Below are 15626 nucleotides of genomic sequence, written 5' to 3'. Positions count from 1 at the left end.
GTTTATTTTTTTAACAACCAGTCAACACACAACAGTAAATGTTACTACTGTTGTGCATCACTATTATTTTACTGTTCTATATCACTTAGTAGTTTCAGTTCACTTAAGTTGCCACTTCTAACAGCAACACTATTTCTAAAGTTGAACTGCATTATTGACGCAAGGGATCAAAGTATTTATAATGCAGAAGTTAAGAGGTCTCTCAGTATTATACTGCATGTGGACACTACAGTAAACTGTGACCAAATATACACTGTACATGGAGTCTATTTAGTGTATTTCTGGTGGGAGTAGTAGGATAATTCACAAAATAAGATTGCATGACAAATGTTAAAACTCACTTCTAAACTGCTGCAAAACTTCTCTGGCTCAGCTTAGCTGGATGGAGAAACATCAACTTGAACACCATGTGTCTCCTACAGCTTCATGCACACATAGCCTCAAACCAGACAGCTTGCTGTAGGCCTGCTATTTAAAGGATGGGTGATTAAGAAGCAAACCAGGTCTGACCTTTGATTGTGGGTGCTGACTAATGCCATGGGCATTTTGTTAGTTGAAGCATAAGGTCTAACAGGGTTAGGATGTTCAGGAGAATTAATAATCTTTTCTTTAAGTCATAACTTCAACCTTTCTATGACGCCTTTATGACAAAATAAATTTAAGCACAAAATTCAGTAATGACAAGCTAATAATTCACAGCTCAATCATTAAAAAAATAAATAAAATAACACGTTTCATTCATAAAAAAAAAAAAAATTGCACAAGCTGGTGAGGAAAAAGCAAGCATTCAGTCATCCATCAAGGACAACTGCACGCAAATGCTACAGCTGTTAATATCTGCCCTATGCGATCTCACACCAACTGGTTAAACATCAAAGCAAAGAGGAGCATACCCCGAAAACACAGGACCAAACATTTAGCTGCAACAGACTGTGTCATCTCAGGGCAATTCACAAGGGTACACCACCAAAGGCAAGAGACAACCCTCAGACCAAATCCAATGGCATAAAAATCATATGAAACACGATTTGCACTTGTTGATTGTCCAGCCACGTGACAAACTTGCCCCCTGTCATGCGGGTCAACTAGTTTTACATACGATGATCACAATATTGTGGAGGAATTTACTAGCTGTCTGTGAAAGAGACGACTGACAGACGAGAAAACACACTGCAACAGCTGAGAGTCAAATACCATCAGAGCACGTAGGAAAGCCAAATGACACTGGGCTCACACACTTCATGCTGGACACATAGCTAGCTAACGATAGCGCTATGATGGGTCATTACCACCACCTAATGCGAGGAAAACACACACACCTTTTCCTGGCCCAGGAGAGAGCACCGATAACGCTCAGCTAAAGTTAGCTGGCTACCAAAACTGGCTAGCTAGCTGTCAAAGTTGCCCTGTCAGTTGTCACCGGTTGCACGGTGGTGCTAGCGGGCTAACTGTCAACTTGGAGAGTTGCAGCAACACGGCAGGGGTGTACTAACACGGACCACGGGGAGAAGACACCGACAGGCTCCCTGAGAAAAAAGGTGTCCCCGCACGCCCCGCCACGGCGAGCGGAAAGCTGTGTGTCAGGGCCTGTTCACCGGGATCAATCCCCAGAACTTCAGTGCAGCTCACTTCCCCGTTAAAGTCGTCCATTTCGTGGGCCTTAGTTCAACTTCCATGCCCGTGTAGCTCACTTACTCTGGGTGAAGGCTGCTGTAACGGCGGCTCTCTGTAAATCCTCACGGTAGTTTCAGACTAACTGCCCCCTCCCCTTCCTTCCACCTCCTCTTCTTCAACTAGCGGAAGAACCCCAGGACTGTCCCGTGCTCTTGACGCTGTCGTCCTGTGCAAAGAGCCGCCGTAGCTGTAGCTTTCGCCGGTGTGACCGCGGTGCCGTGGCGTCCCTCCTCGGCGTCTCTCCGCCTTCTCCCGTTCGCCTTTCTCTCGGCGGCCGAGCCAACATCCGGGACTCTCCCCGCTGGGTTAAGTGCCCGGAACTACTTTCGTATAAGACGACGCACATGGAGGCTTTTTTCTCTCTCACCATTCCTGCCGCCACAGAAACTAGTGCGGTCAAACGCGCAAGCTCGCAGTGGATGCACCCAAACGTGACCTTACGACTTGATCACTTATTACTTGATCGGAAAACTGGCGTTATTTAAAGAGTGCTCTAGGTCACTTAAAGTCCATTCTAATATTAGATTAGTGATTAATAAATGAAAAACTGAAATGACAATAAAAGAAGTTAACATCAAGGAATATAAGCAAAACAAAGTGTCCTTATTACTCTCATTTTCCAGTGTTTGCAGTAGTGCATGAGGTATTCAGTGCCTTTACTCTTAAGTAGAAGTACTAATGGTACTCTGTAAAAAGTACTGTGTTAATAAAGCCGTTTATTGAAATATAGATATTATATACTCCTATGTTATATATAGGATTATATACTTAGCATAAGTATTAAAAGCAAATCCTGTACAGTATGACTAACAATTTTGAATATAGTTAGAAATGCAATTCCCAAATTCCACAGTGACATCTTTGCAATGTTTTATAGGTATTGTTCAACCAGTAGTTCAAATCAGAAAACTTAAATCTATTAAACCATGAAATGTTTATCTTTTTGCATACAAAATCGGTCAAACAATTATTAAACTACTTGCCAGCTAATTTTTTTGTCAATTGACTAATGATTTCAGTTACTCATTTACTATTGTACTGTTTCCGGTGTAAAATCAGTTGATGGGTCATAGACTAATAAGTGTTTGGGCTTATCTTGTAGGGGTAGTGTGTAAACATTTTAATTATTATTTCCAAGAGTGTTATTGTTTTAGTTTCTATTTGCAGTTATACAATAAATAATGATATTAAAATAACAAATACCTGTGGGGTTCACACTAAAAGCCTTTAATCTGCATGTTTACATGTTAATAATCTGTTAATAAATTTTGGAACAAAGTTTTTCTATTTGAGGAAAGGTTGTCCTGATAATTTAAGGAACTACAAAGACTAAAGGCCCTGCTGGTGGCTAAACACCTACTTTAGGCATTTTTTACAACCTGCCAAAGTAAATGTTCTCATTAATGAATAATAACTGATATAGCATTAGTTAATGATTTATTAACCATTACTGAAGTTATTAGTTACAACTTACAAAGCCTTTATAAAGTTTTATTTTAATGTGGCACAAACACAAAAAATGAACAAAGAACACAGAAGATGATGTCAAATATCCTAGTCCATCATTTGGAAATGCATCTTTAAGAAGCATATGTTTCATAACTGCTGGGAAAAGGTGGCTATAGACAGCACATATTCTTAGAAGTGTAGGCAGAAATTAGGCCCCACTCCACTAAAAATATATATATTTTTAAAAATTGTGGAATTTCTAACTTTTAAATTCTATCAAAGCAAGGCCCTAATAGTGTTACTGTCCTTGACTCCACTAGAGATAGAATACATACAATATAGGGTATTACTGCACAATTTGAGTTGTTTTTAGTTACATGCTGTGATTGAAAAATCGACTTAAAAATAAGCCACTCTAAACTTCATTTGGAATCATTTTTGACTGATCTAATCAAAGATAATGAGTTTTTAAAAATGTTTGTATTCCCCTTTAAATCACACCATGTTTAAGCCTTCACTGCATAATGTGAACTAAACATAAGGTTACATAAAATTACAAAGGACATGCCCTCATTATCCTTTGTGGTATGTACAACCCTGATACACAGTCGTCAAATGAGTTCACGATGACCTTTTCTTAACCTTGTGTTCTTTTCTCCTGCAATATAATTGTTTTTGAGTTGTAGTATGTTTTATTATCAGTATGCTAATTTACATGTAGAAAGAATAAAAGTTACGACAAGTGATGATTTATCTAATTGTTTTATGAGTTGTTATTCCAAAGTATTTGAAACACAATATTACTAACGTCTAAAACGTTACAGTTTTACTACAAGCTCAAGTTCCTTTCCTCCACTCTGAGGGTTCAAGGTTCAGTGTGTAGGCCCATAATATATGCATTCAGAAAAATGCCAACATCAATCACTCTAATGGAAAACAGGCCCCTGTAGAAAAAAGTTCCATATAAAAAGCCCACACATCTCTTTTGTATTTCAAAGCTTTGTTGTAGAAACTAATTTGACTTTTAGATTTTATGCACCTTTTCCATCAGTTGCACGCAACCTGACTCATTCTTGAAATGACACAAAAGACTCCAGTTGGCTTATTAAGACCAGAACCAAATCTTTGTTTATCTGTTTAACTGGTGGTGTCCTATTTGAAGTGGCCATTTGATTTTTTTTTTTTGCAAATGTGAGTATATGTAGTAAGATTATGTGTGTAAACTACTAAGCAGATTGCCAAACTATGCAGAACATATATCACAGAGAGCAGCGTGCCTCTTGTGATCTAATCAGCAGTGCAACAGCACCCCTTGCAGGTCAATAATGGAGAATGCTGTTAATAAATCCTGAAAATGTGTGGTGAAATGATCAATAATTTTAAATCAAAACATTTACAGCAATAATGACTGACCCTGCCCTTCTATTCTAAGGTGCCAATGAAACAGAGACATCAATATTATTGATTATCTGACACACTATAAGATAAACAGGTTTATAAAATATGCCAGAAAGTTATTAAAACCATAAGATTTTTAATAGACTCCTCTACTGGTTTCTCAAATTCAATGTAGCCCATGCTTTCCTTTAAAAACTGTAATTTAACTATAAGTTTTAATTATATAAATCATATGCAAAATAAAATAAAAATGTCAATTAATTAATTAGATAATAAATAGTTCAAGAATTAAAAAACTAAAAATATTTTAAAGTAAACTGAGTGAAGCAGATCATATTCTGAATGTTTATTTTCACTTTGTTTGCAGTTTTCTGAAGCAACCACACACAAAGCCCCAACATTTTTATAAGTTGTTCACTGTCCTACTGAATTTCATTTTTGTACATGCTGTTTTATATAAATTTCAATGCATAATAATCTGAGTTTTCCCCCCTTCCAATAAATAAATAAATTAATAAAACTCACCAATAATTAGACATCCACTTTGTGCACCAAGATCCAACTAGCACTTTTAATTTGATAAAACCAAAAAGAAAAGAAAGGAGACCAACTTCAGGTTGTTTCTGATGACGCTTGCTGAATCAGTGGGACAGCCCAGTCCAAAAGATCCCCGTTTTAGGAAATTCCCCTTGTGCTCTCTGAGTCTGTCTTGGTGATGCTAGTGTCGCATACACTCTGACACATCATATGAAAGTGAGAAAGTAATTGACGCACTTACTTCTTCAACCTGACGCAAGAACATCGTGTTAGTAGTAGCAACATGTTCGGCCGCTGGGGGCGCTGACGGCTTTCTCCTGTGTTTATAAACACCAAAGAGTTGAGCTCAGTGGTTTCAGGAAGTGCAGAAGTTGTGAAAGCTCCTGGCTGAGAAAAACCGTGGTATGGCGTTTTGCACTTTGCTTTTATTATTCTGACAAATACGTGTCTGTATTTTATTGCGTTCAGGGTGTTGTGAGAGACGTTTCGCGGTTATGAGTACCCAGAGATGAGAAGCGTTGACCTTCTTCGTTTGTGGATATATGCAGAAAATGTTCAACATTTGTTGTCCTCGATCTATCTGTCTGAAGAGTTTGGGTATTGTAGTTTATGCAGAACTTGCCAGAAATCAGGTTTTATTGATCTGAGGTCAAACTTCACCTCTGACGTTCAGGTTCCTCCTGTGATACTAAAAAAGGCTATTGTCAGGATTAAAAAGAGTCTATTAACAAATTGTGATTGTAAAATATTTGGATGTTGAAACGGCTTCACATTTCAGAAGTATTTATAATTAAATGCCATAAGTGTTACAGTTTAACAGAAGCAGTCGTGGACGTTAATGATATGTGTCTGATGTCCTTTTTTTTTTTCAATAATAAAGTTAAAATAGCTGGTTTGAAAGAGTTAAATTCTGCACATTTCCTCTGATTTTAGGTGAGCAGGGACAAACTTTTTTTCTTTCAGCAGATAAATTTAAAAACAGTGTCAGACAGCGTTTCAAAGCAGACACACCCGGTCTGAAACTCATGCCCCGTTTCCAAACTCAAGCTCCACATTGCTCATCATCTGTCCCCAGGTGTTTATTTTGAATTCAAGGTTCTTTGCCATGGTTACTTTTTTTTATTGGCACAATTGCTTTACTGGTATATGTCTATATGTTTTCAATCACTTTAATAATATGAACCTAAACTTCAAACTAACTCCTAACCTGTTCATTCACTTTTCCATCATTCCTACAGTCCTGATGATGGGTTTTGATTATTTGCCATTTTGAGTCTTGTATAATGTAAATTTTTCTTCCAGATGTGTTTCTTGGAGTCTCAAGATATGTGTCATTTTTTTGTGTAAAGATTTGTAAACCATTAATCATTTGTTGGTGCTTCTATCTTGCCCCAGTTCTTTGGAAAAGTTTTTTGATCGCTACAAACAAAACAAAAAATCTGTCACTTCCCCTTAGACTTTTTCAGACATAAAGTACCTTAAAACTCATAAGGACAGTAACACAGTATTTGTTGTAGCATGTAGCATCTCAGTCGAATGACTGACAGTCGTAGTCATTTCTGAAGTCTCTGTAACAGCTTACTTTTCCCCTTCACTGTAAATACACATCATATTTGTCCAGGAGGATTCCCTTAATGTGAATTAGGTTGTGTGTGATGTGTCTTACACATGATTTGGCAATCATCTGTCATTTTAATATTAAGGTTCTGCTTCCATTTCTCTTTTATCTAGTTAGTTGAGTGTTTGATATTCATGGCATTATGGTATGATTCTTGGTATAATGCCAAAATAATTCTCAAGTTACTTTCCATACATGATTTGATTCTGATTTGGGTCAAGAGGGCTGGTGATGAACAGCATGTGTGTCTAGTGGATCTCTGCAGCCAAATTTTATCAGTCAAATTTCCTTTTTTTTTTTTTTTTTTTATTCTCGCAAGGGGCTCTTGTTTTAACTGTTGAATATGAGTCATTATACTATTGGTTTTAAAATCCCCTCAACCGGCAGGAGAAGTTTATGCTTGACTGCATAAGTGAACTTTAGTGCACACCAAAACAGTAGTTTCTCCTTTTGTGCTCTGATATGAAGAGTTCTCTTTATTTTCTCAAATTTAACAACTGCTTGTGAGTCATCTTTGGTTTTCATCTATTAATTTGCCTATGAATATGTTTCATCTTTTTGAGGTAATAGACATATGTAATTAATCTGTTTAATATTTAAAGTGGTCTGCTCACAGCTATCCTTATCTTTGCCTGTTTTGTGGGATGACTGGTATCATTGCTTCTAGACATGATGTTGAAATTGTATTTTCTTTGAGAGCCCTCTTGAAAGAGGTCTGGAGTCTAAATCCTTTACAACAGTTCTTATATATACCTGTAATTTAACTGTCATTTTCTCTCTCTCTCTTTCATCAGGTAATGGCTGAACCCAGAATATCTTCCATTGATGGGAAGTTAGCTGAGGAATTTGCTGTTCCCTCTCAGGTTGAGGAGGTCAAAGAGAAGATGTCTGCTTTTGCCATGCAGCATGCAGCAAGAGGTCGCAGAGTGGTTCTCATCACATCAGGAGGCACTAAAGTACCCCTAGAGTCCCGCACTGTTCGTTTTCTTGATAACTTCAGTAGTGGCAGACGAGGAGCCTCCTCAGCAGAGTATTTTATAGACTCCGGCTACGCAGTCATCTTCCTACACAGGCATCGCTCCCTTTACCCCTACACTCGTGCGTTTTCAACCATAAACGTGCTGGATACCCTGCAGTTCAGAAGTGGAGAAGGGGCATCTGGTAACACTGGTGAAGTGGTGGTTAACCAGCAGGTGCTTCCGAACATTGCCAAAGTACTGAAGCGATACCAGGAAGTGAAAGACAGCAGACTTCTCCTGCCGGTTGAGTTTAGCACTCTCTCAGAGTATCTGCATTTGCTCAAAGCAGCAGCACAGGCACTCAGCACAATAGGTAAAATAACAATCTACTGGTTAAAGTTGTGCCACAGGCATATTGTTCTTAACTTGTTATGCTTTTTCTGCATTTAGGATCCAAGGCTATGTTTTACTTGGCTGCAGCTGTGTCTGATTTCTATATCCCAGCATCTGAGATGCCTGAACACAAAATCCAGTCTTCCAATGGACCTCTTCAGGTGAGGGGAAAAAAAAAAATTAAAACTTCCAGCAAATGGTACCGTACATGCAAAACTTACTTTTTCAGCCATGCTAGCAGCATAAATGTATAGGAATGATAATGCTGCTCTGTAAGTCAGTCAACCACTTGGATCCAAACTTAACTACTGTATGTCAACAGCAACTACAGGAGAGGTTGCCAGACTGTGATAGACTGATTTCATTGTCTATAGGAGAAGAATCGATGATCCTGTAAAATCTTTCACTAGTGCCGCCATGAGTTGGAAATTTTGAATTCAGAAGTTTAACATCTGTTGCATGAATTGGTTTGTTTGAGACACACATTTTTTGCTTCAGAAGCATTTTGGTTGGAGTTCAATGTTATTAAGGACAATGTATTACCCATTTCTCTCTTTCAGCTCAGCTTGAATATGGTTCCCAAGATCCTGTCTCCATTGGTGAAGGACTGGGCATCAAAGGCATTTGTCATATCTTTTAAGCTCGAGACAGATGCAACCATCCTGATCGACAAAGCTCGACAGGCCCTTGACACCTACAGGCACCAGGTGGTGGTAGCCAATGTACTGGACTCCAGACGGGGTTATGTGGTGGTGGTGACCTCTGAGACTCAGGCCGAGCTTGTCCTCACAGAGGAGGATGTGAAGAATGAGGTGGAGATAGAGGAGAGAATAGTAAGGAACCTGACGTCAGCACACAACAAGTTTATAAATCAACAAGCAGGTTGACAGTAACAATTTTTATAAATTGTGTCTGCTCTTACCTGACCCTGCTTAAATTCTGCCTGTTCTGATGAACGCTTACTATATAGTCAGTATGTTGTTTATTTGCATAACCTTAGTAACTTACTGTGTGACTGTAAACACACCATGCCTTTTCTAGACTTTATTTGTTCTGAAAGGGGCCTTGGATATAATGCTTTCTGTGTATAAGGACAATATACCAGTTACAGATGTTTTTAAAAATATTTATTCCCATCGTGCAATAATACAGAATTCAGAAAAACTTTTTCTTTTCGACAAGAACTGACTGATTGAATAATTCAGTGATGGACTTTACCAAAAGATTCATGAATAACTACAGCATGCTTGTTTTTTCTTTTTCAATCCACTACTTGTTAGCATATCTTGGAATCTCTCTTGGTTACTTTAGTTTAATACTCTTCTTGACACCAGCACGAATACCAGACATCTCCCCGCTGTATCTTGACTCCTCCCGACGCACCTCACGGACCTGGTGAATATGAACAACAGTCTCAATATTGATGTTGGTAATGTGTCCGACATTTCCCTTAGAAGATTTTATCTGTACTTCAACAGTGTAAAAAAAATGTGTGGAAAACAAACCTGGCCCTTTCTGCGGATTTTGGCCCGTCTGAACTTCTCTCTGTGTTTGACTCTTGGATTGCGATCAATTTTCTTCCTCTTTGGTGTCAGCCCCTTGTTCTTGGCCATCTGTGGAAATGGTACAGATACATAATTAAAATAACTGTTTGAAAAAAGATGTGGCTTGTATGACATGAGTGTAGTATGAAGGGTATCATGTATTAAAATGTAATGTTAATATTTTTTTAATCTGTCTAGAAATTTCCCTTAAGGCTCAAAACCAAAGCGGTAGAAGACCCTAGAGAATAATGAATAAATAATAAATATGAGCAGAAGTGAGAGAAACTCTTTTTGTGCTGATGTATTCACAGCTTCCAAATAAACTGCAAAGTCCCGGTTTGTTTGATGTTTTAGTGGTGAAATAACTACAGACACTTTTATCCATATTCTTATATAAATATATGGATGTGACATACTACTGAGACCCTCCAGTAGGTGGCGTACATATACATTTCACTTTCTCTCAGATGTGGGAATGCAGTGATCCACATAAAGAAAAGACCTTTGTATAATGTAAGGACTCATCTGGCTGTGTCTTGTTATGATTGATATGCAAATGTTTAAGTTACTGTTGGTCATGACTACAAATACTGTTAAACTGGGTGAATGACAGTAAGGCAGTACCTGGTAAGTGATTCCTCTCTTAGCATCTGGATCTAGCTCTTCCTCATTTTCATTCACCTGCAACCTGCAACAAATTGGCGTTTTATCAGATCCCCAGGTGGTTTTGTCCCAAGTGTCAGCTGAAGACTCAAATCACACTTACTCTTCAGCTTCTGGGTAATTGCTCTTTCTCTTCAGTTTCACCCGCTCTTCCACATCTCTGTAGAAGCGCAAAGCCGCCTCCTCATCCAGGTCGGAGTCTGAGTCCCCCTCAAACTCAGGCATATCTTCTCTGGAATCCTGCAACCCACATGCATCCGTTAGTAATGCTTAATCTGAAACATCAGCAGCAGATTGAAATTGAGGATGTGCTTCATATCAGTAAATGGAGGATCCCTGAAAATACACAAAAATCCCACCTTTTCCTTCTTACTGGAGACTCTGGTCTTCTTCCCCGCTGCAGGCTTGCTGGTGACCTTACCACTCTCCTCGCCAACTAGTAGCATGCGAAACTCTGGTGTAAGCCGAGCATCCACTACCCCTAGATCATTGATGAGCTGCAGGCAGGTGTTCAGGAGTTTAAAAAAAAAAACACTAAAGGAGGCTGTCCAAAACAAATACCAGTACAGTTTTCTTGACTGTTGGACAATAGGGTGAAAACTCGTTCCCTAAGGCCTAAACCAACGTGTACACTCACATTTCTGTAGGTGAGCAATCTTTCAATCACAGGATGGTTATGAGCAGGGATTCGTTTTGCTTTCAACACCAAGTAGAAACTGATATTTGTGCAATAACTGTAGTGTGAGACAAAGATTAGTCATTATTTAATGAAAGACAATGACATGGATTTGCAATATTAAAGTTAAAACAATGTAAATCTTACTTTAGATAAAGTTGCTGTTTTGTCTTAAGGTAGTCAGCACCCTTTGGAAAACAGGAACAAAGAGATTCACACATTTTATTGCCTTAGCTATGCAGATAAAATATTAAATATGTCCTCCCAGAATTGTACACTGCTTTAAGAGCTTCCAGCACCACCACATTTATCCCGTGCAGCTACACAGAGAAAACAACTGATCATTAATGAATCTAACAGTAGCCATAAAATGCCCATGGCCATGAACTAACTCGTGATTGCAGTAATTTTACAGAACCTAATCATGGTCATGGCTGATTTACCCACACATACATAATCCATATGCCAAAATCAAGAACAATGGTTCTTATAGGTAGGTGGTTGAAATGTTTATATCTACTTTTAAAGGCTCAACATTGCCAGATGGAAGAGGAACAAAAATGCAGCTATAAAAAACTGACACAGGAGTTTATACATATTCAGTACTGGCTGTGTGACAGTGTTAACTAAACATTAAATTTCCTGGGTTGCCTTAAAGTAAATAATCATGCACCAGAGAAAAATGGTTCTGTTTGCTTTTCTACTTCAGTGAAGAAGAAAGAATAAAAAAACAATAAAAGTAAAGAGGATTCTCCTTGTTCAGTGGCTTGTTACATGATGTGAACAAGGGACTTTTGCACATTTATAGTTAAGAAAATCACAGTTAGAAATGTAACTAAATACACTCACTTTTCCTGGTGGGATCTTTCCATCCTTCACCATCTGTACGAGGGGCTGAAGCTCATCCTTGAGTTCAGAAAGCTGCAAAATAAAAAAACAATTCCCATTTCTAATATGTTTGTTTGTGGTAACTCAAACAGATTTAGACTGAGGTTGTTTTACATGTCTAAGTATGAATATAGTGTGTCCTTGTGTGTTTCACCTTTGCCTTGAAGTCCTGAATGAGTTCAAGTAGCTCTGGTGATTCCTTCTTTAAAAGTTTCATTTTTTCCTTCTGAGACATCTGCTGCAGGTCTTTCACAATCCTCTCCTCTTTTTCTGCCGTCTTTTTTTCATCCTTCTCAACAGCAAATTCCTGCATTTAGACACACAGAAATACAATAAAAGACATCATTAGCATGGATTATTGAATGGAATTTACATCGTGTACAGGAAAGATTTAAAATAAAAATACCTGAAAAAAGTTTAAATCATAATCCTCCTCGCTCAGATTTGCCGCTAAACGTTTTTGGATATTTTTAGCCTCTTCTTCTTCCTCTTGTTCCTCTGCTTCTAAATCTTCTTTCGATTTCCCTTCTGTAATAACACAGTTGAAGCAATAATTTACCACACAGACAACAAACCTATGAGAAATTATAATATTGCTGGAGATAGAAGAGACTTACTGTTGGCCACATAATCAGAATCATAGAACATCTTCTTCTTGGTGCCCCATGCCATTTCATTAGGAAGGTCTAAGAAAAAATAACACAAATTACAGGCTTGTTCCACATAATCAAACCGTGAGCCAAAACTTCTAATTTTATGTTTACCTTCATCTTTTTTCTCCTCCAGATCACTCCCCATATCTGTCCCCTCTTCCTCATCCTCTTCGTTCATGTCTTCTTCCTCCTCCTCCTCCTCATCCTCCTCTGAATCATCCAGGGCCATCACTTCCTCCTGTGAAATTCAGATGAGCTTGAATTTACCCCTAAGCTTGATTCATTTTCTGAGGCTAAGTTCAAACAAACCCAGAAATTGAAAAACTGCATCACCTCATCATCCACTTCCTCAGAATCGCTCTCCATTTGAACACCACGGGCAAGAAGTTTCTGCAGCAGACGGACAACAGCAAAAAAGGTTAAAACAACACAGCAACAGCACAATCCCTAACCACAGAACAACCTGGAGTAAACTTACTGCAATCTTCTCATCATGAAACTCATCAATTTTGTCCTTTACGTACTGTGATGATTTCTGAAAGGAGGAGAGGAGACAATGGTCAAATCTGATTGGGAGGCAAAGGTTTATGTAATATCACACAGTGAGATTAGATACTGATGGACAATGTGGTTCATATAAGAAAGTAACAGTAATGTGAAAAGTTGCAGAAACTGCTGAATGTACAGTATTATCATTTGACAGGACTTCATGTCCACGGTACGATTCTACAGCATATTTCTTATGAGCAACAAATTATGGGCTGTATGAAGATGAATAAACATCTTTCTCTTGCTTTCTGTGGATTTTAAATGATTAGTCCTTCAGTGTCATTTGTAGGTGTATATTCTGCTACAGCAATTCACAAATTTACTGAACGAGAGATCAACTGATTAACTGGTTGGGTGATTAATTGGGACGATTTTTGCCATTTTCAAAATAACCGGCATTAGCTGATGGCTAAGCATATTCAGCCGAATATGGTAGGTGGCTCTGCTGACAGCCCAGTGTTGTTGTTGTGACACTGCCCTTTGGGTCAATCAAACTGCTGCTCCACCAGATCTCAAGGCATGTTTCTAAGTGAAGGCTGGCTAACTTTTGGGAGAGTAAAACGCACATCATGGGAGAAAACAGTAAGGCTTAACTTGTTATTTTTCAAAGCCCTATATATTTAATTAGTTAGATATGAAATGTTAATTTTAGACTACTTTGGAACTGTAATTCAACAAGCTGCATGCTAGATTTGCTATAGAGATGGATGAATGGATGGATAATGAAAAATAAATAAATAAATGAAATCAGCATCACATATCGGCCAGTGGCTGTCCTGATTTCTGACGATCGGCATTGGTCTATATACTCAACTATTAAAGATCTGTCTGTAATTGTTGGCGCTGCTGTTGTATTGGATTTGGTCCACTACAGAGATAAACACAATAAATCATATTTATGAATAAATACATTTTTATAAAATGAACTATTTTAATTTTAAGTGTGGCATAATTTCTTATTCTGGTGATACGGGCCACAGTTGTCTTGGATATATTTTTACCAAGTTTTTTTTTTTTCTTTTTCAAACAACACACAAAGACATCTTACAACTCACATTACTGAATGTAGCAGGCAGGACAAAATATTCAAGACTTTTGCAAAATAAACTGAACAGTTTTAATATTTTTTCCTTTGTTTAAGGAAACTGAAGTCAAAATTTGAAGACGTTCTAAAACCTGTGCAGACCACAGAATCAGAATCAGTTTTATTGCCATGCACAGCAAAGAGAGAGGATCCTCTTACCTTATCAGGGACAGGCATGTCCTTATAGGCTTCAGGGTCATCTTCTTCATACTGCTCTGTCTTCTTTGGCCTCTGTGCCTGTTTACCTCTGACCATGAAAGAAAGAATGACTTCCACCACATTATGCCTGCTTATTGTCCAAGTTTGCGCTCATCAAGGCCCTGTCATACTAATTATCCATTTGTTGGCCCTAATAATAAGGGTCATTGACCAGGGCTGACTTTAAAAGCTTGAATTTACTATAAGAGGTCATGCTAATTACGTTATTAATAAGAAAACAGAGCAGTGAAGCTAATTTAACGTAGCAAACACTCGCAGTAAAACAAGCAAAATAACTTTAGCTGAACTCACCTCTTCGCTCGAGCCATGATGGAAATGGACTAAACTTTGCTTCACGTTAACAAACGTTACACTGCTAACCAAACAAAAACTGTAAACTGTCTTTAATATCCAACTGTGTTACACTGAGATTTCTACTGCACTTACAACCATGCGCTTCCGTAATTTCTTCTTCTTTTCTAAATTTGATGGTGGGCTACAAAGCATATCGCAACCTAGTGGACGGGAGTCTATAAAGTAACTTTATACAGTAGTTCAACGCATAGCCCATTCAACTAGGTAACAATAAAATGAATGAGCAGAGAGGTGTTTTTTGATTACCTAAACACATTATGTTAAACAGATTTACACTAAAAATAAAAACAATCATGCTTTTGTTAAGTAGATTTACATTTACACTGTCACCCTCTGTAATTAAAGGAACATACAGATGAGGCTGATGGGACTGTCACTACATTTGCTTGTTGGGAATAAATAAAGCATAGTGTTAGATCTCCTCATCTATTTTCTGGGGAAGTGAGGACTGGTTCCTGGTAGATATGCATTTTCTTAAATTCCCCTCTAACTTAAGGTTAAAAGAAAGGTTAAAGGATCACCAATGAGATTAGGGAACATTATCTGGAAACTATGAATGACTACAGCAAATTTTTTGCCACTATATAAAGCAGATGTTTAAAAAATGATGTGAAAACTTCCACTGCTGGTGGCATTAGAGGAAAAGCCATAAGGAGCCATCTCATGTGAACCATAAATGTCTCTGGAAAATTTAATGGCAGTTCATCTAATAGTTTTTAAGGTATTTCAGTCTGGACCAAACTTGTTGAACTGACGGACCAAGTGACTTCATTCTTCCAGACATGCTGCAAGTGTGGACAAAACAACAAGATATAACAGTTTAATATCTTTTTATTTACACTGTAGCACTCTGAGGAACATGCTGCTTTTAAAACATGAAAATTGTTAGGATCCATATATCTGATAGAAAATGCACCTCAGCTTGTGAAATGTTTAAAGAAAATCATTCATAAACATCAATCCATCCA

At 37.9% G+C, this 15626-nt stretch overlaps 3 protein-coding genes across 6 annotated transcripts in view; 1 reads left to right on the top strand and 2 right to left on the bottom strand.

Moving 5' to 3' along the window:
* Positions 1–5148, bottom strand: part of foxj3 (forkhead box J3) — a 70353-nt gene extending 65205 nt beyond the window's left edge. For 2 of the 3 annotated variants that reach the window (XM_026307654.2, XM_026307656.2), the window contains exon 1: positions 1696–1934. The gene's annotated coding sequence lies outside the window, so the exon portion shown is untranslated. Of the gene's footprint in view, positions 1–1695; positions 1935–5046 lie in introns of those variants that run through there. The other variant, XM_026307655.2, reaches the window with a different exon arrangement.
* Positions 5149–5403: 255 nt separating this feature from the next.
* On the top strand, positions 5404–9909 carry ppcs (phosphopantothenoylcysteine synthetase). The gene is made up of 4 exons (XM_026307970.2): positions 5404–5460; positions 7471–8008; positions 8086–8189; positions 8589–9909. Exons 2-4 carry the CDS (start codon positions 7474–7476, stop codon positions 8913–8915), a joined length of 966 nt encoding a protein of 321 aa, XP_026163755.1. The 5' UTR covers positions 5404–5460; positions 7471–7473; the 3' UTR covers positions 8916–9909.
* Positions 9139–14746, bottom strand: utp3 (UTP3 small subunit processome component). 2 transcript variants are annotated; one of them, XM_026307969.2, is made up of 16 exons: positions 14596–14746; positions 14245–14332; positions 12931–12987; positions 12786–12842; positions 12564–12690; positions 12417–12485; positions 12206–12327; positions 11954–12106; positions 11761–11832; positions 11059–11099; positions 10873–10969; positions 10595–10732; positions 10339–10475; positions 10197–10260; positions 9534–9641; positions 9139–9420 (listed from the first exon to the last, which is right to left on the bottom strand). In XM_026307969.2, exons 1-16 carry the CDS (start codon positions 14610–14612, stop codon positions 9331–9333), a joined length of 1437 nt encoding a protein of 478 aa, XP_026163754.1. In that variant the 5' UTR covers positions 14613–14746; the 3' UTR covers positions 9139–9330. The 2 variants fall into 2 exon arrangements, with proteins under 2 accessions (XP_026163754.1, XP_026163753.1); XM_026307968.2 differs by having other exon boundaries at positions 12417–12690.
* Between the last annotated feature and the right edge of the window lie 880 nt (positions 14747–15626).

This window comes from Mastacembelus armatus, chromosome 5 (assembly GCF_900324485.2).
Source record: "Mastacembelus armatus chromosome 5, fMasArm1.2, whole genome shotgun sequence".
Classification (NCBI taxonomy): Eukaryota; Metazoa; Chordata; class Actinopteri; order Synbranchiformes; family Mastacembelidae; genus Mastacembelus; species Mastacembelus armatus.
Note: the sequence above shows the minus strand (reverse complement) of the source record. Positions and strands in the feature narration are given on the sequence as shown.